The sequence below is a fragment of the Ptiloglossa arizonensis genome, chromosome 6 (genome assembly GCF_051014685.1).
Source record: "Ptiloglossa arizonensis isolate GNS036 chromosome 6, iyPtiAriz1_principal, whole genome shotgun sequence".
NCBI classification, from domain to species: domain Eukaryota; kingdom Metazoa; phylum Arthropoda; class Insecta; order Hymenoptera; family Colletidae; genus Ptiloglossa; species Ptiloglossa arizonensis.
In genome coordinates this window covers 10,459,673-10,479,749 of record NC_135053.1, presented here as the reverse complement: position 1 = coordinate 10,479,749, position 20,077 = coordinate 10,459,673, and the positions used below count along the sequence as shown (strand labels likewise).

General features: G+C 29.2%; 5 protein-coding genes and 1 long non-coding RNA gene across 10 annotated transcripts; 3 read left to right on the top strand and 3 right to left on the bottom strand.

The window, feature by feature from the left end:
- The first annotated feature begins 465 nt into the window (after positions 1-465).
- On the top strand, positions 466-6,832 carry LOC143148075 (uncharacterized). The gene is made up of 6 exons (XM_076313973.1): positions 466-680; positions 1,143-1,189; positions 4,220-4,811; positions 5,264-5,430; positions 5,595-6,159; positions 6,519-6,832. The coding sequence occupies exons 1-6, from the start codon at positions 641-643 to the stop codon at positions 6,629-6,631; spliced, it is 1,524 nt and encodes a 507-aa protein (XP_076170088.1). The 5' UTR covers positions 466-640; the 3' UTR covers positions 6,632-6,832.
- Positions 6,833-7,868: 1,036 nt separating this feature from the next.
- On the top strand, positions 7,869-8,817 carry LOC143148076 (intraflagellar transport protein 22 homolog). Its single transcript, XM_076313974.1, has 4 exons — positions 7,869-7,922; positions 8,115-8,284; positions 8,356-8,555; positions 8,643-8,817. Exons 1-4 carry the CDS (start codon positions 7,884-7,886, stop codon positions 8,810-8,812), a joined length of 579 nt encoding a protein of 192 aa, XP_076170089.1. The 5' UTR covers positions 7,869-7,883; the 3' UTR covers positions 8,813-8,817.
- A 176-nt stretch (positions 8,818-8,993) lies between these two features.
- On the bottom strand, positions 8,994-11,476 carry Ppat-dpck (Bifunctional Phosphopantetheine adenylyltransferase - Dephospho-CoA kinase). 2 transcript variants are annotated; one of them, XR_012992563.1, is made up of 6 exons: positions 10,660-11,476; positions 10,181-10,524; positions 9,872-10,126; positions 9,601-9,783; positions 9,179-9,481; positions 8,994-9,095 (listed from the first exon to the last, which is right to left on the bottom strand). XR_012992563.1 is itself a non-coding variant. In XM_076315259.1 (5 exons), exons 1-5 carry the CDS (start codon positions 11,246-11,248, stop codon positions 9,278-9,280), a joined length of 1,575 nt encoding a protein of 524 aa, XP_076171374.1. In that variant the 5' UTR covers positions 11,249-11,476; the 3' UTR covers positions 9,034-9,277. The 2 variants fall into 2 exon arrangements, 1 of the variants encoding a protein (XP_076171374.1); XM_076315259.1 differs by having other exon boundaries at positions 9,034-9,481.
- Positions 11,477-11,765: 289 nt separating this feature from the next.
- On the top strand, positions 11,766-19,697 carry LOC143148680 (uncharacterized). 4 transcript variants are annotated; one of them, XM_076315255.1, is made up of 14 exons: positions 11,766-11,892; positions 13,234-13,984; positions 15,285-15,346; positions 15,420-15,493; positions 15,732-15,816; positions 15,907-15,998; positions 16,095-16,381; positions 16,467-16,766; positions 16,984-17,112; positions 17,247-17,403; positions 17,494-17,787; positions 17,913-17,998; positions 18,067-18,434; positions 18,532-19,697. In XM_076315255.1, the coding sequence occupies exons 2-14, from the start codon at positions 13,913-13,915 to the stop codon at positions 19,187-19,189; spliced, it is 2,664 nt and encodes an 887-aa protein (XP_076171370.1). In that variant the 5' UTR covers positions 11,766-11,892; positions 13,234-13,912; the 3' UTR covers positions 19,190-19,697. The 4 variants fall into 4 exon arrangements, with proteins under 4 accessions (XP_076171370.1, XP_076171371.1, XP_076171369.1 ...); XM_076315256.1 differs by having other exon boundaries at positions 17,334-17,403; positions 17,859-17,998; positions 18,532-19,696; XM_076315254.1 differs by having other exon boundaries at positions 17,859-17,998; positions 18,532-19,695.
- On the bottom strand, positions 11,898-13,281 carry LOC143148381 (uncharacterized). Its single transcript, XM_076314684.1, is given in 6 exon segments — positions 11,898-12,061; positions 12,144-12,263; positions 12,370-12,526; positions 12,687-12,832; positions 13,000-13,216; positions 13,219-13,281. Coding segments are annotated over 6 exon segments (867 nt in total).
- Positions 16,098-18,572, bottom strand: LOC143148682 (uncharacterized). The gene is made up of 4 exons (XR_012992564.1): positions 17,499-18,572; positions 17,193-17,432; positions 16,896-17,121; positions 16,098-16,781 (listed from the first exon to the last, which is right to left on the bottom strand). It is a non-coding gene; the product is annotated as an uncharacterized LOC143148682 (long non-coding RNA).
- Positions 19,698-20,077: the final 380 nt, after the last annotated feature.

Sequence of the window (20,077 nt, the reverse complement as noted above, 5' to 3'; positions counted from 1 at the left end):
GGAATTTGTATTTACTTAGTTTTTTACTTTCATGTTATAATGTTTATATCATAAGTTAATACAAATATTAATTTTTATACAGTGTTTGTTCGTAGAATACTTTAAAATGTTCTAAGTTGCTTTGAAGAGATATCAATGCACTATATGTGGTGCATGCAAACGTGTCGTGAAAGAGTCGTGCGCCACATCTGACGCACGGAAGTGTATCATAAAAGGACAGCTGTGCGTCACTGATGCAGTGACAACGAATGATCTAAATTACATAAAATAATATTTTGATTTATTTTTAGTAACGTCCTTTTTTTAATAAAAATATAATGAGAATAATCATGTATTTACTTGCATCTGTTTCAATTAAATTTATGAAATGATACAGTCATTAAAGCATGCGCTCAATGACCAATATGGCAGACTTTCCACTTCCGACAACAGTAAACAACGTCATTTCCTTCTTCTCTGTAACGAGAGAGCGATTCGTCTCCAGCTTTTGCAAGCAGAGCGTACAGATAAATTGTATACGTGTTTCGCATAAAGTATTCGATACTCTACAGTTGAGTGTAATATAATAGAGTATTTTATATACATAGTATTCTGTGTTTAATTAGATTCAAAGTGATTTAACTAAGAAATAAAAGTCAATATGTATACGAGAAGCAGACAAAGCCAAGGCTACGCTAACGGTAAGTTATATCAACCATATTTCTAAAATGGAAAACGTACAGTACTTTATATATAATATTTTAATAATTTGATGTAATAAGTATAAGTATCACGCTTGATAGGTTACAGATATATAAGTATCAATAGAAAAAAAATCAATATCCTACATACCGGCTTTTAGTAAATGGCGTCCTCAAACGGACATCAATTTTGATGCATATATTGCATACTGCATTATTTTAACCATTTCCAGAAAAGAAATAATTGAATAAAAATATTATAGAAATCATACTTCGGGGTCATTTTTTGCCATTTATATACTATATATATTCATTTGCATACATTCATTTATTGTATATACACGAATAAATATTAAACAATTTTTGTATTCATTACAAAGCCTTAAAATATGTATCTAATATGCTTTTAAATGTACCAGGATGTTCTACTGATATTAACTATTTTTTTAATTATATTTACAGCAAGAAACCAAAATAATTCAAATGTAGGCTACCAAGGACAAAACACTGTAAGTTTCCTAATTTTAACAATAATTTTATTACAATATACTTTATATGAAATCTAGATAAATTTTAAAAGAATAATTATAATTTTATCAAATTGATAATATAGTTGAACTTAGGCAAAAAACGCATTAGCTCAAATGCACAGTAGTTTTCATGCTCCTAATTTATAAAATTGTTTTGATAACTCATATTAAATACAAAAATTTGCATACCAAAAAATGTGTAGTAATAACAATTGTTATTAAAAAAGTAAATAATTTGTTAATGCTTATTAATGATAAGAAAGTTTTGTTTTGTTAAAGAAATATTTTTTACGCATATAACTAATGTTGATTTAACATTAACATTTTATTTCTACAATTTCAATCAATTAAAAGTAAATTGAAAAACATTTTAATTAAATATTATTATACTTGCAAATTACATTTAGTATGTTTATTGATTTAAGAAAATTTTGATATATTGTAAAAATACAAATACATGAATTTATTAATTTAAATGACAGAAACTCTTTATAGCAGTAGTTATAAGATAATATGTATATATATTTTTCTTTCATAGTATAAAATATATATGCATTTAATAAATATGTACATATATAGAACAAATTCCAGTATATTAGTGCAAATAATGGAAGCATTTTTGGTAATATTCTGGTACGTATACCAAAAATATTAAAGTTTTATTTTTATACTAAAATATTATTTGGTATATATACCAGAAATCTCTATTACCAAGTGTTTCATACATATAAGCATATGTATATACTTTATTAAGGTACTATTAATCGTACATTTCTTTTGGTATACAAAATAATGCATACATAGGGTGTTTTTGAAAGCATGTAATACTCTAAAAGTAATGCTAAGATAAAAATAATGTGGTATGATTATTGATATTCGACCTTTTTATTATTAGCAATTCGGTTTCAAGATGCATATAAAGAACTTGATTTCGAAGTTACAAAATCCTGATATTTTTAATAATTTCTTTTTTATATATAATTGAATTTTATTTTTGTTTGATATTTATACATTAAATACTTTAAAATGTGTCATTTTGTTTTAAAGTTGTTTAAATATTACTCTAAAGTTTTTGCAAAAGAAGTATGCAACTCAATGTTGATAACTCTATTATCTATATTCTGAAAATGCAGAAACAATATTTTAGTAGCTTGTTCAGAAGTATTGTATTTTTTTAAGTGCTCTACATGTAAAGATTAAAACAAAGAGTTGAACGAAAGGTTTCTCTAAAAAAAGATAAATTATCTGATCTGAGATGTAGTGTCTTAATCTTAATATTTTCATAAACATGTTCTACAGTTGCACAAACATATTTTTTCTTTATTATTTTATTTTTATAATAGTAATGAATTTTTAAAAATACTTAATTAAAAATCTTGGTAATAAATCCATTATACTTTATTATAAATGGTAATCATACATAAAATTTATAAGTATATAAAATATTGCTATTAATTGCATTAATATAAAAATAAGGGGGAAATTATTACCTATATTTTATATTCATCATAATCAAACTGTGTAGTTGTTCCATTTGTTGTTTCCAATATTTCATCCATTTGCATGTACTAATTAGTGGTCCCTACTTTCCCCTCCCCTGCAATGCAGGAACTAGTAGCTATACAACAATACCGAGGAGGTCTATTCAGCCAGGGACTAGTTCGTCAGTTACCCACATAGCATAGCCTGCCATAGGCCATATTTTTGATAATGTACTGAACTGATGTTTGAAAAAAAGCAGATTATAATAATGTTTATAATTCTAAACAGCTATAGTTTGCATACAAAATATATGTTTTATAGAGCATTTTGGACCTACGAGAGTGCTGTAATTTTTATACAGTATGGAAAGCTTTTATCTCTGAGAATCAAATGACATTACTTGTAGCCTTATAATCATGTAAGAGTACCTTTAATAGTAGGCACCTAAAATTTTTAATTTCAATATCTGTCAATAAAAGCTATAAGAATGGTGTACATAATATGCTTATGTACCATTGTATATTATAGCCTAAGTATACAATGTGAAGGGAATGTCAAGTATTGTAGGCTGTTGATTTTGGAAAGTGGCTCATAAAGAATTTACACATAGAGAGATTTGTGCTTGGTTTACTTACAAGTTTAGATGACTGTCCTTCTCATGAATTTTTTTCCTTAAAAAAAAAAAAAGTAAACCTGCAAATAACCCTTCTTTAAACCTTGACTATAAGTGTTAATTGCAAGTTTTTTAGCTGACTTAGTTGGTAAAATTTGAAAATAAATGTCTAAGTGTATGGAGTTAAAGAAAAATTATGAAAAACACATTTAGCAACTTGTATCTTAGGAGCATTCCCATTTAATTGTACATTAAGTACTTCATACTATATCCTCTGGTCCCTTTGTCAGCTGATATTGAAATTAAAAATTTTATATCCATTTTTAAAGGTGTTCCAACTTAGTTATTAGATTAATGTAGTACCATTTGATTTTTTTTGTGAGGACATTTTGTAAATGCATAGAAATTGCAGCACACTCTTAGGTTCAAAATGCTATGAGACTTAATATTGTGCTTTGTTTTAGTTTTTGTAATACATACTTTTTCTTATCTTTGGAATTTAATAATTGAATACAAAATAGTTTACATTAACTTTATTATTATTTTAAACTCTTACTATTTGTATAATTTGTGCTACAATTCTGTTTTCATAAATATGTATAAATTATTTTTATATATAATATTATATAAAATTAATATTTATTATAGAAAAAATAGAAATAAAATTTTGATTTCTAATTGAACATTTTCATGCAGTTATATGCTGTTTATATACATTATTTATTGCTTTTAATTATGTATAAACTCTGTTCAGTTATAAGTAAAAAATATTGGCTACAGAAGTAATTTGGTTGGTATGAGTTATGGGGGTAGCATTAGACTGCTTCCGAGTACATACACGATGCTAGACCTTGGTGGGATAGCACTACCGTAGAGGTTCCTTGTGTAGCGGCGACCCACCCTATTTTTTGCAGTACAATCAGCAAGGAGGCTTCCAAGGTTTACAACCCTCTTCTAATCAGCAGAGCAATTATAAGCAAGGAAGTGCACAAAATTCACAACCATTTAAGTCACAAACACAACAGCAACCGCAAATGCAACAAATTGCCTCAAGAAATTTGCAACAAGGAAAACCTCAACAACAGCAGCAGCAACAACAGCAACAGCAACCACAGCAACAAATGAAACAGCAACAGCAACAACAACCTATTGCAAGCTCGCCCCAAATTCAACAGCAACCTCAACCCCAACCTCAACCTATTCCTCAATCTCAATCTCAGACTCAACCTCAACTTCAAACTCAAGCTCCACCCCAACGATTGAAACCAATTTTGAAACAGACTTCCCATGTTCAGCAACAAGCTGCACCAATTGTGCAAAATAACCCTGCTCCACCTTCTCAACCACTGGTGCCTACTCCAACACTTCCTCTAACAACTAATTCTATTCCTACACCACCAATAAGTAATAATACTGGTGAAATTAAAGCTGAGAGTGAAATATCTGAAATTACTGATATGGAAATACAAGAGCAGCAACCAAGATGGAGGCGTAAGGCACCTGGATGTAAGTATTTCCAATATTACTTTTTATATTTTATTCATTATTTAAAAGAAAATTTACTTTCTCTTACATTGTATTATTTTTGTATAATACTTTAACTATGAGTATGATAGAAGTATGAAAAAGTATGGTAGAATTGAAAAAAAGATGTTTATAATTAAAATGATTATTTAAAAAAAGTAGTATACTTACTCTATGTTGTACAGATGTATGATATATGTAATTATTGTTTCATTTGTGTATAAAAATTTCTTAATGACTATTGTTAAAATGATGATAATTCACTGCGCAAATTTGAAGATTAGAACAACTGCCATGTGCTCCAGTAATTTACTGTTGAGCCTGTAGTACTTTTAATCGCCCTTGTGAACATTTATAACACTGACATTGTTTAAAAATCAATTTAATAAATAATTTTGTAATTTTATACATTAAAAGAAAATGTATGGATTTAGTTAGAGTAAATAAAAGACTGAAGCGACTTCGTTTGAACCAACGCTTAAGGAAAACATTACAGCCAAAGAATGCAATCATGGTACTAAATGAAATGAAAGCTGGAGTGCAATTCACATTTCCTGAAACTCAAGGAATGCCGAACTCTCTTTATCTTGTTCATGCAGAGGTATTTAGAATAATGTTCTTGTTTATGCTGTTATTAAAATCTTTTAATCTATTGTTTGCATTGTTTAAATTATATTATGTTTAAATAAATATGATCTGTTACTTTTTGAATATAATATAAATGTAAATAATAAATTATTATTAATATAATGTAAATAAAAACAGCTTGATGGTAAAACCTATGTTGGGCAAGGATTATCTAAGCCACTTGCTCGACAAAACGCTGCTGAAAATGCACTGAAGGCCTTGTTACTTGAAAAAATGACTGCAGCATCTATGAAAGCACGTATTGATGCTGAAACAGATGGACAAACAAATCAACCCGTCGAAGCGACTATTATTCAATTAAAGGATGATGGTACCGAAGAAGTTGGAACACCAATGGATACTAATACTGATGAAAGTGATGAAATTCCATGGAGTTCTTTGGCTAGTTTTGCATTGTATAAACTTTTCCTTGAATGGCACAATCAAGGAACATCAGTTCCAGTCCCAAGACCAGGATTACCATCCCCTGTTAAAGGAATTAAAAGAGAAATTTCTGCTCAGGCTCCAAAAACTCCAGTCCAAAAAGAACTTCCACCAAATGCTATAAACATACATCCTGTCATGTTATTGAATCAAATGAGACCGGGTTTAACATATGTAGAGCTGAATCGTGTTGGTAATCCACCTAACACAATGTTCACTCTTGCTGTAGATATTGATGGTATTGAATATACAGGAACAGGTAACATATATTTGTTTTATAAAAGCTGAATCTTAATTGAGCATATTTAATAAGCAAATATTCATAAATTATTTTGTTTTGAGATATCATTTCTTTATTTGAGGTGTAATATGTACCTGATAGTAAACAACCTATATCTGTATTCAAATAATCATTTAGAACATATTAAAAAGTAAATTATATATATTTGACATATTTTATGTTTAAAAAATAAAAGGCAACTATATTTTAAAAAGATTGACTTATAAATACGTGTTTTAATTTTGTAATATTTAATAGAAATCATTTCATCTATAAATTAAAACATATTTATTTCATTCTAATTATTTTGTTGTTAAAATTTTATGTATATATTACAGCAAGAAATAAAAAGGATGCCAAGAAGATAGCAGCAAAATCTGCACTTTTGGCCTTATATGATTTAAGTTATCCAGATGAAAAGCTACTAATGCAGGAACAACCAATGGCTTAAATATCCATAATAATATAAGGACACCATTAACGTTTGTAATCCACAAAGTGTAATATTATAACATAATTATATGTTTCAATTTTATTACTTCAATTTGTATATTGTGTGAATTACTGCATATCGCAGAAAAAATTCTAAAAACTGTACAACCTGCAATAATAATATAAGAATTTTCCAACTTATATTTATAAATATATAAAATTCATCTATACATACATAACTATGTATGCTAATCAAATATTCTTTCATATAAATTTAATTAATTCAATGTTATAATACAAATAGATAATTTCGTAAATAGTATTGCAGATATACTGTATCAAGATGATCATTGTATTTCTTTTATCAAAGCAATCGTATGTTTTTATATATGTATTTAATTTGTATCTACAATAAAATGACATCTTAGTATCAATCATCATACTTTGATGAAATTGTACAATTACTTTATTATTATTATCATTAATCTATTCTTAACACGTTAAGTTCTTTCACAGGCACTAGTGTTTGCAATTAAATTTTACATTTAGACTGCATCAGTCGATAACTAACACTTTAAATTTACAGTACTTTCTTACAACTTACTATAAATAAACCCTATTACTTATACCATTTTAATAAGATTAATATCTTCAGGAACATTGTAAAATAATTGCGCCATTAAAGTATTAAATGTTTCTATTTTTATATAATAATTCGATCAAATGTTAAAGATAACACTAGAACTCCCCCTATAGCATTTTATTTGAAGAGTAGGAATAAAAGACGCGCATGATACTCCATGTTTTAAATAAATCTTATATAATGATATATTGATAATACTACTATAAAAACTTTAAATAAGTATAATAATTATTAAAAACATTGCGACTCAATTGTAAAGTAATACAATTTTTACTCTTTTTCAGAAAGAATTAGTCCTTTCAAACAGGTTTAATATTGATTTTATTGTACATCTCATCTTTTACTTTATAATATTATATTCAAATTGAAATCTTAATGTGGTCCAAGGTCTGTAACTTGTATAAATCAATTTTATGTTATTATATGTAAATAAATGTTAGTACCTCATGAAAAATCTATAAAATTTAATATTCGTTATATTCTTATACAAGTATTCACTTTTCAAAGATGATCTGCTTTCTAGAATATGTAGAAGTGAATGACTGGTTGTTATGGTAACAATTTTCCAAACACTTAGTAAGTAAGTTTGTAGTAAGACATTTCTGTTAAACTAGAGTACAGTTAAAACATGCAACCATTAAAAATAATAGTTGTAGGACCTGTTAGGGTAATGTTCCAAATTTAAAGTTACATTGCAATATACGGTATTCTTTATCACGTACAAACTTCTTGTATTTTTTATTCTCTTTATTATATATTCAAATATATATGTAATTAAAATAATAAAATATATCATTGATATATATAGAAAGAGATATCAAAGTGAAATTTGAATAACTTTATAAAGTAATATTTTTAGAGTGGCAAAACAACAATATCGAATTTTCTAGCTGATGCTACAGAAATACCTTATGATTACCATCCAACACAAGGTATTCGAATATTGGAATTTGAAATACAAAATATAAACGTAAACGATAAAAATATCACGAAAGACATTGAATTGTGGGACTGTAGTGGCGATCACAAGTATATATAAATATTTTATTTATTTAAAAAGTAATAGAAAGTATGCAATATATAATACAAGAATATTTTAGATTTGAAAATTACTGGCCAGCTATAAAAAAAGATTTGCATGGTGTTATATTTGTGTACAGTGAAAAGTCAAACGAATCTTTGAAAGAAATTCAACAATTATACGATTATTTTATTAATCAAACAAAATTAGGTCCAGATCGGTGTGTAATATTTTGCTATGATCCTGAAAAAAAAAATCCTGAAATAACCAAGATTATTTGTAAGTATTAATAGATGTGATATTACAAATCCATAATGGTCTTTAATATTTACATTTACAGTAATAGTTATTGTTTTGTAAATATAGCTTCAACATTTGTGAAAGTGTCTCATGTAAAGTGCAATGTAGAAAGTGGAGGAAATAAACTTAAAGCTGATTTTTCTTCCTTCATAAATACAATAGTTACTAAAATGTACAATTACATGGATCAAGAAAAGAAAACTATTTTAAATGACAACATACTGTTTGTACAATAACATTCCATAGCAGTATTTTATTACAAAAAATTAACCAATCACTTTTTACAATATTTCTATTTTATTTGCATATGTATTATAATAACTTTTTTTATTTATAACAAATTTATATATACATTACATATGATATATATAACCACATATTTATTAGGTATAGTATAACAATAAATTTTGTTTATATCCTTACTTCCATATATTATAACATTTTTTAATATTCACAGAATATTTAATAAAAATGTTACAAGGAAAGATAATTTGTACTGTACAAATACATGAAAATCCGCTAAAAAAATATTAAATATATTTATCTACTTCAATGTTGTTATTATTAAAAATATGTTTTGAACTTATTAAAGTATAACTTACAGTTAATACTAGATAAAAAACAATATTCATTATAAATTTTCATAAGTTTTGTATAACAATTATAACTGTAATTGATATAAACCATATACGTATTTATTATTAGCTTTTTTCTTGACTGGACAAAAATGTCATTACTTCATTCCATGCTTTTTGTACTTGTCCCTGAGTAATGTCATAACTCCATAAACTACATATTACAACATTTGCTTCGTTAACTTGTTCTACATTAGTTGGTTGAACTTGGAGTCTTACTTTTGCATCAGCTTCAGTTAATCCATTTCTATCTATTACTCGCTTTATAGCCTAGAAGTTAGAAAGATAATTAACATAATATGTTTCATTGAAAACAAATTTTATACTTCGTTAAAAATGAGTACTTTTACAAAACTATTCCAGTTTTAACTAATAAAATTAAAGCTGACCTCTTCTGGTGGAATAATACAGGTCCAAATCTCATGGCATACATATTGCCACTTAGCTTGAATTAAGACAGCAGCCTCCATCACAATTACATCAAATCCTTTCGTGTTAAAGTCATTTATTTGTTTTTGTGCTTCATCCAAAATTGTGGGCCAAACAAGTTTATTTAGTTTATCTAACTGTACCTAGAAATAAATTTATACTTTTAACTATTAAATATAGAATAATAATAGCCACAAATGTAAAGAATATTAAATTATGTAATAAACTTGCTTTATCATTGAATACTATAGCTCCAAGTGCTTTTCTATCAATAAATCCATCTGATTTTAAAATAGTGGGACCAAAGATTTCAAGAATTGCATTAAAACAACTTTTACCAGGTAGATATACATCGTGTGCTATTTTGTCACAATTTACAAGACCTGCGCCTAATTTTTCTAATTTTTCAGCTACCGTTGACTTTCCACTTGCTATACCACCGGTTAAACCAATAATATAAGGTTTCAAAGGTTTATCTTCTATCCTCTAAAAGCATAACAATATAAAAAAACTTTTTACAACACTATGTTCAATACGTACAGGAGGTCGAAGTCTTGTTCCCAATAATCGTATTCTACTATTAGTAGAACTGATTTTATCTTCTTCATGTTCTCTATGATTTTCATCTTTTATTAATTTTACAATGTGAATGTCTAATTTATTTAGATTATTTTGTATACGTAATTCATTTACTTTGTCTCCACCACGTTTTGTTTCTTCACTAATTATTATCATTTCCAAAGTTGGATCATTTTTAGTTGGTCCATACATATCATTTATAATAACAACATCATAAATTAATGTTGAATCTATGTCTTCTAAGAAGTCTTTAATATTCAATATTCTTTTAGAACAGGGTTCTATCAATTCCCATAACAATTTTCCTACAAATTTAATTACTTAATTTAGATTAAAAATTAGTTTTTATCTTTAGAATTCTATAATTTTATAATGTAATATATTAATAATTTACATATAAACTACATTTGTAATGGTATTGGTAGGTATAAAATTCTTACCCTGTAACATATTTGTATCAGTTACACCAACTGTAAGTTTATTTGTGCAGCGTAATACAGCTTCATTTAAAAATATTTTATGACCATTATGCATCCGATCAAATGTACCACCAAGTACTACATTCTTATAAGTCTTTTCTTCTTTAATGCAAGGCATTATATTCCCCTTTTCTAGTTTTTGATTATCGTTAAAGCTAACAAAGCTACAGCCCATAGAAGTATTAGCTAGACAATCCTGTATGAATGTATCAGCCTCTCTTTTACTACAGATTTTATCAAAAATCACAACTTCCACAGGTTTTTTTGTATTTATTATGCATAAACTAGGATTTTTTATGCTTGTAATTAAAACTCGGATATCAAGTCGTGCAGATATTGCAGATGTATCAGTGTAAATATTGGAAATAGTTTGAGCATAACGTGTTATTCCCCATTGGGGGTTTGTAACCGTATAATTTCCTGATATAAATATGTTTTTTTCCGGAAAATATTGAATGTATAAAGTTTTTAATACATGCTTTTTAATAATCGGTAATAATTTTGACACTTTCGTTGGATTTGTTAAAACTAACAAACCTGTGTTTGCCATTGCATAACCAAACTATTAACCTTCAACGATACTTTTGTTAAATAATGACGGTTGTTATACATTACATTCCATGCTCCATGTATCAATGTTCTTACAAATCGACATGTCACTAGTCTACGCTTCGATTATTTGCATGTCGCATTATGTAATATGTAATAATCAGAAAACGAATATTTTTCTTATCAGTGTAGATAAAGTTTTTACTTTTCATTCGATTTATTCAACATTTGATATGCGCAATGTCACGTTTGTAAGTGTTGGACAAGTCATTCGAAACGTGCAATACGATATAATATTTCATTTTTAATCGTGTAATTTAATTTTTATTAAATAATGTTTGTGTTTACAAAAAATAATACAGATGTATTTCTTGTTTTTGAATAAAAATTCATATGAAAAAATGATTATATAATTATGTAGCTTCAAATAATTTAAACTAAAATATGTGTAATTATCACTTACTGTACAATTATAATATTATTTGTTTTTTATCAGTTATTAATTATCAGTTATTAATATCAGTTCTTAATATTAGTTGTTATTTAAACTCACATTTTATATAGGACATAAATATCATAATTAATATCGTACATAGCATATGTAATGCAAACAGAATTTAAATATATATTAAATCTATGTACTAGGTAAGTTAAGAATTTCTTAATATTGGTGGTATAGAAGTGCTTCTAGAGATTTTACACAATGAAATGTTATGATGTAAAATCAACCATTGTATTAGTTTTGTATGATTAGAAGTAAATGCCATTTTTAGTAAAATATTATACCATTGGTTTTTAAAACCAAAATTGCATCCTGTAAAAAAGATGAACATTCATTTATGTAGATCAGAAACTTTGTCAAAACTATAAATACAAAACTGTTTAAAGTAACCAACCTGTTTTTTGAAGTAATTCTAGACATGAAAAATCATCTTTTGTTGGATTATTAAGAAAATAATAAACAGCCATACACAAAGCATTTTCTCCTTTGACTGTAGTAATGAAAGGATCAGCACCTATGTTTATTTCATGAATATATGTAAAACACATGAATATAAGGCGTAGAACTTTTTAATTACATTATAATATAATCAAGTTGTTATTGTTTTGTAATACGCATACCCTTTGCTAACATAAATGTTATTAAACATGTTTGACCTTGAAAACAAATACGATGAAAGGGTGTCAACCCATTTAATGAAGATTTAATGTTCAATAATTGTGGACAGTAAACTACTATATCAATGCATTTTAATGCATAGAATTTATCATGACATTTCTGAAAATAATATATATAAATTTATAAATACATAATATAATAAAATAAAACAAAATTATACAAATTTGATAAATAATGTTCAAAGATAATATTTTTTTATAAAAAAATTTTTACTACAATTTATATTGTAAAATGTGTTATAATTAAAAAGTTAATTTACGTCAGCTGCATATTCCAAGTTACTCAACATTTCTTTATGACTGATTATGCTTTGATGTCTAATAACCGAACGATTATAATTTTTAATCTCCTGTAATCTTATTGAATTTTGTTTTGATTTGCGCATGAATATTCTGCATTGTTGTACTATAATTCAAATAAAGGCATGTAAAATTTAGAACATATTCAAATATTTTTAAACATTCTTTCGTGCATTATAAGCATTAATACATAATTTAAGATTAATTAATGAATAAAACTATATAAGTGCCCGATTATTAGAAGAAATTCGAAATTTTTAAATGTATATCTACCATGAACACGGTAGAACATATAAGAAATAACTACAATGAATCCGGCGATAGCAATGAGTTTAAAAATATTTGGAAGTACTTCAGTTAAATTTACAAAATATTTTAATAATATATCATAAAACGATTCATTATATTTCACTGTAAGACTCATAGTTTTTGCTTCTTTCACTTGTGATATGTAAGAATATTTTCTTTCTAAAAAATCCCTTTTAAGAAAGAAATCTTTTAATCTAGGAACAGTAATAACAGATAGGAATGTGCATGTGGCAAATATTTCCCCATAACCGTGCTAAATAACCAATCAGAAGAAGCAAGCTATGATGCAGGATGTCCTCTTTCAATAGTCGACTCTCCGGAAGTGATCGTCGAAGGGGTAGAGAAAGAGAGAGAGACCTTACCCTGTGTAACGATTAGATACACTCCGAATCCTCAATTTGAAGTTCGGGAACGGGGTCGCCGTAGGGGGGCACCTACGGATATTCAGATATTGCAACGAAAACAGAATCGACGCAGACGCGAGCCATACTTGATCATCGCGATGAGTGCATTGTTTCGAGAAACTCGTTCCTGGTGTTTACAATCTTCTTCACAAAATTAATGAGTGTTATGATTTTAAATCGCCACAAGTATTTGTGAAATTTTAATAGTGCTTGCTCGAATTTCTCATTAATTCATCTAAGAACAATCGTGGCGTACATAAGAGTCCAGTTCATGTAAATACACTTTATCGTGTCTTGTGTTTCTTCAAACTATCCTCTCTTGTTACGAAAATGGCGAATTACACAGATCGCCAATATTCGTATGGAAATTCGATAGATCTTCATGCAAATGACAAGAAGTGAACTTTTCAACAATTCTGATGTGGAAGAACTTTATTGGGGCCAAGTAACAAAACAATTTGGGATCGTCAAAGATGGATGCAACAATTGAGAGAGAGTGCAGTGCTTTGGGTGGCCTCTTTCAACAGATTATAACTGATATGAAGGTAAGTAATGTCAACGTTGTTATTTAATATTTATTCTTGAATTCGACCGCATTTTTTCCTGTTCATTGTTTTTTGTATGTTGTTATACCGTTGCACAATTTACGATGCAGGCAAAGGCGCGTTGTCGATGCAGTGCCCTCAACACCCATATTTCGTAAATACTGTGAACCATTACATACGATAGAAAAAGTAGTATACTCTTTTTTTGTTGTACTTTTTGTAATATTCGAAGCGTTGTTAGCGATGTCTTGATTCTGAAAACTATTCTCCGAAACCTTTGAGATACTTTACTATGGTAAAACGAGGACAAGCTAATTTACACATGCTTTTAGAGCATTGAAATATTTTCAAATACTTGCGCGGCGAACAATGTATGTACTCCGAAATAAAAGTGTATGAAATATTATTTTAAATAATTGATAGTAAAATGAAGTCAAATATAACATGAATAATGTTATATTATAACATTTGTATAAAAATATTCTTGCTCTACCATAAAGAGCAATAAACTGGATCTAGTTCAGGTTTTTGATATCTCAATGTGAAATGTAAAATAAATTTTTCAAGTTGGTGGTCTACAAAATATATGTATTTTAAATTTTACACAGTTTTGTATTTTAGCTTTATTTTCACTATCACAAGATAACTCCAATATTTTAAATATTATTTTATACTGTGTAACTATAAACTAAATGTTTTTGTATTGAGATATTAGTTCATTTATATTATTCATTTTTATCTAAAGCAATATTTGAAGTAGTATTCAAGTTTGTATGTTTATTTCAAATAAATTAATTGACATAATATATTTTTACTTTCACAATAGTGCAAATAAAATGATATTTGCATGGCACATTTTACTCTATTCTGATGGCAACAAAGGTTGTACATGTTTTTTATTAATAAGAAATAAAATATTGCTAAAGGATAATATGCAAAACGTGAAAAGAAATATTCAAAGAGCTTGTTTTCTTAAATTATGTATATGAGCTTCTTACACAATATTTTCTAGAGTAATGTAACTAGTAACATGTGCATTACTTAGTAGAACAATTATAATATCTAATTTCATAGTTAAATAACAAAAACATCTAATCATAAACAATAGGTAGGCATATATGATTATGTTATCTGTATTCAATATGCGCTGTTATATTTCTGTGATGTGATATAAGTTATAATTAAAATAAGAAACAAATTACAAACAAATCTATTAATGATATTTACATGATATAAACTATTTAAAACACTAATAATTAATTTCACAAGTAGGAATGAATTTATAAATTTTTGTTGTTAGAATGGAGCACCATTGTGGGAAGATTTAATCTCAAAGGCAACAAAATTACATTCATGCTTAAGGTAATAATCACTGTAGTTAACAATTTTGTAATAATATCAGTTTTAATTGTATTTGTATTTTTATTTCTTTTAGGGCTGCTATTTTAGCTATTTCTGCTTATCTTGAAACTTTTCAAAAAATTGCTGATGCTGCAACTAATGCAAGAGGTAATTACTGCCCTGTACTACTTTTGGTAATGTTTGGCACAAATGATTGCATATCAATTTTTATAATATATTAATTTCTATAATTATTAAAAATTGTTTAAGAAAATGTATAAAATACACTAAGTTCTCTTGCATGCTGGTTTTTGTTCTCTAAAATAAATAGTACAAGTCGTTCATATTTTCCAATTCTATTATTTTATATAAATAAATATAAAATTAAGAAATATTTACAATTAAGGCGCAACAAAAGAAATTGGAACTGCTTTGACTCGGATATGTCTTAGACACAAAGCAGTAGAAACACGTATGAAATCTTTTACCAGGTAATTGCATTTCATTATATTCTAATAATTTTTGTTGTTTTCATTAATTACTTTTTACTTAAACTTTTCACTTAAACTTTTGCTGGTTAGTGCTATTATGGATTGCTTGGTGTTACCTCTTCAAGAAAAATTAGAAGATTGGAAAAAGTCTTTGATAAATTTAGATAAAGAACATGCCAAAGGTGGGTAGAATGCTTTGTTTCTATAAAATTTGTCAATAAAACATGGACACGAACTTTTTAATATATTTATTAAACGTAAATTTTTATTAATTTTAGAATACAAAAAGGTAAGAGCAGAATTGAAAAAACGATCTACAGATACACTACGATTGCAAAAGAAAAAGGCACGTAAGGGTCAACATTTACATGGACAAGGACAATTGCAAGGTCTTGGAACTTCATCGGGAGACATTGAATTAAATAGAATGTTAGAATCTTCTGCTGCTGCTATTCAAGAAAAACGCCTAAGTTTAGAAGAAACAGAGAGAAGAGCTGTTCGTGCAGCCTTACTGGAAGAAAGAGGCAGATTTTGTCTCCTTGCTAGATTTTTGAAACCAGTACTTGTGAGTAAAATTTATTATAATTATTAGATAGTTAAAAATTTAATTTTCTAACAATATTCTTAACAATATGTTCAAAAACAATCAGGACGAGGAAATTGCTATGTTAATGGAGCTAACACACCTCCAAGAAGTTTCTGATCAGTTACAACGACACGCAGCTTCTCCACACCATTTACCACCTGCATCGGAACAAGTAATAACTGATATAAAAGGATGCGATGTTACACAATGGTCGCTTGCTACGCCTCCTTCCAGTCCTTCATTGTCTCTTGGATCGAGGAAAAGTTCAATGTGTTCGATCAGTTCTTTAACTAGTAGCAGCAGTGGTTCTTGTAAAAGTCATCCAAGTCCATCTGGACATCCTTGGCATAGATCGCTCTCCCAGGTGAAAATTTTACAACTGTACAAAAACAATATTAAGTTTTCTTTCTCTATGCTTAGTCATTGTACTAAGAATGATAGCCTTTATAATGCATGGCATATTAATTTCACTGTTTATGCACTAGCTGTATACCATGCAAGTAGTTGCTCGTAGATTACAGCATGAATGCCATTTGGCATCAGCTTAGTGTATGTGGTAGTCGATGTTGTACTCGTTGTAGTCTGTCGGTGTCAGGCCATCCAGCATCAGTGGTATGATGACGCTGCGCCACTTGGCAAATGGTAGTTCCCGTGACTCTGGCTTCACTTCTCAGGATACATTGTATACCCAACCAATTTCTGAACATCAGGTAAGGTTGCTAGAAGTTAGTTGCCTGCTAGTGTTTCACGTCTTCCTTTTTCACTTTTGACACTAAATAAAATTTTATACCTCATGATATGAATGCCTCTGTTATGTTCCTGAAGTTAAATTGTGTTGTCGTAGGTTTCAAATGTGTCTTCTCAAATTAATCAAAATACTGGTTGTACTACAACAAGATCCGTAACCACTGCTACTTGGCCTGACTTACAGGAAACATCAGTTCAGTACGACAGGCAAAATCAAAACACAATTAATGAACGGCCGCATACGATATCTTCTGGTACGTATATAATTGCTAATTGCTGTTATCTGTATATATAAATAGTATCATTTGTTTCTTTTAATATAATATTATTAATTATTGTTTTAGCTTACGAGAAGGGTCACCAGCGACCAGCTCTCAGCGTTTACACATTCCAAGCTCCAGATAATAGTGGCTATTGCCATAGTCAACCTGCTTCTCCAGTTTCTTCTTCCTCTTCGTGTTCTTCCTCAAATCAACAAGCATCCAGAGTACAATTACGTAGAAATAATGGTAGTAATCGTCCTCCAATACCGAACAGATGCTCCAGTTTAGAACGACCAATAGTACCAGTGAAGAATGAACTTCCTGGAAGTCCTCGTGGCAAACCGAAGTTGCCGCTTCCGGCACATTTAGCAAAAGGTCCATATTATTCTTTATTAATCGTTTAAAATTTTAGAATGTAGTATGTGTAATAGTATGGTACAATACAGAATTAGCAACTCATCAACTTCAGCAACCAATGTATGTGAACATGCACGAATTAGCAAATCTAGCCGCGACCCGTGCCCAGGAGATGCAGTTGCCACTACCTCCACCTCCCGCGTCCCTAGCAGCGCCAGGGACTGAGAAGGTATCTATTGAAACGTATACAACGTTGTATTAAATTTTATATAATTTACATCGGTAAATGATTCATAGAGTGAAGTTACGGAAAAAGACGGTGGAAGTCAAACATCAGAGTCTAGTGTGGAATCCAGCAGTGGATATGGAAGTCAAACTACTATACCGCATTCTCATTCACTTCATAATCAAAATGAGAATGCTTGGAATGTACCTGGTGCTGCGTCGACTTTAATGGTTCGCAGAGGATCGGTACAACAAGCAAGCAAACCTCCTCCGCCAACACGACGCACTTCTACTGTTATAACTGCCACATTCAATAATCCTTCATCAGGTTCTAACGATGAACGTACCGATAGTACTTGCGACGAGGCTGAGAATCTTCCTCCACCGCCAGCGTTCTTATTAGAAGGTTCTTCACCCACTGCCAGTCCTACTCCTCAGCGGTAGGGTAAAATTCTTTTTAATTTCTACTGAAACAGAAGAAACATTTAAATGCTACGTCAAGCACTGATTTAATGCAATATATATTTCGTATTGCAGATCTATCTCAGTGTCAGAAACAGTAAGGACCCTTACAGAATTGCGTCACACTCCTGCTAGCCCTTCTCTTTTACGGAAGGCTACGGGACAGACACAACCGCATAATAACACGTCTGGCACATTACAACATAATACCATGTTACAAGTTACTCGAACTTCAGTTGAACGTTCATGCGCAGTAATTCGTTCAACTTCTCAAGAACGTGGATCGACTACCATGCAAATGACTACAATTAACTCCGGTGTAAATATTCAAGGACAAGGTCCAGGAGGAGTAGGTCAGAGTTTTATGGCGGTTCTTAGTGCTAAACTTATTAACAGTACAACAGGTAACAATGCCAACAGCGGTAATAATACGAGTAATAGTCCCAAATCTGCAAGAAAGCACTCCATTGAACAGCAGATAAATAAAAATTCCAAAACGCCATCTGGTTTTCTTGAAACTCTAAACGCTAAGTTAGCCCAACAGCAGCAAAATATGCAAGGAAATAATGCGACGAGTAAATCGGCAAGCGTGAGACGTATTATGGGCAATCGCGTACCTATTATGGATCCTTTGCAAGTTAGAGACTCTCTCATGGATCAAATACGAAGAGGAACCTCTTTAAGGAAAACCAGTGGTCCCATTAATGATCGTTCAGCACCTAAAATCTATTGAGTACTGTAACACTGATGTTCACGTAAGTTCCTCTATTATCTCCGATGCATTCGAGTTGCATTTACGATTGTTATAACGTAACAATCGCAACGCTCATCATCGAATCCGATGAACGTGTTTACATCGCCAAATCAATTGGCATTTGTTACACGGTGATCGTATATGTACCTTTATGAACTTACACATTCGATAATTGAAATTAGTATACATTGACTTCTTTGCACTTTAGTGCACTAGTGTCAAAGTAAAAGAGCAAAGTGAATTGTTTTACACAAATCCATTAATACCGGCACTGATTTCATGAAAAATTGTTTAGAAGAGGCAGGCTCTATATTAAATCCATCCTTGATACACGATACCTTAGTGCTTATAATATACGAATTAAATCGAAACGAGAATAAAACGACTTACCTTAATTGTTCAATTAGAGTCTGATCTTATACATTGTAGTATTTGGTAATTAATAAGATTCAAGTAATATATATTTATGAAATGTATTAAAGTCGCATATTAAAATATATATATATATATATATATAAAATTTCAACTCTGCTTGGTTTGGGTTGATGTTTAATTATATTAATGCCCAATGCTTGCCAGTATTGCGGAGAAACTGACTGATTTAATAATATCATATTAACGATTTAATACTTTATATTTTAGTAAAAAAGAAAAAAGAACTACAAATCCACGTATAATTTAATATAGAGCTCGTGTCTTATCGTTATCTTACACGTAGTTGATAATCTTTTTCTGTATTAGCTATCTTTCATTTTTCGTACGAAGCGCACAAACACGATTGTCTTTATTTCATATTGCCTTCGTTTCTCACTTGATATCTTGTGTGTTCCTTGTGAACACTTCCTGTAGTGTGACATCTGTTAGACA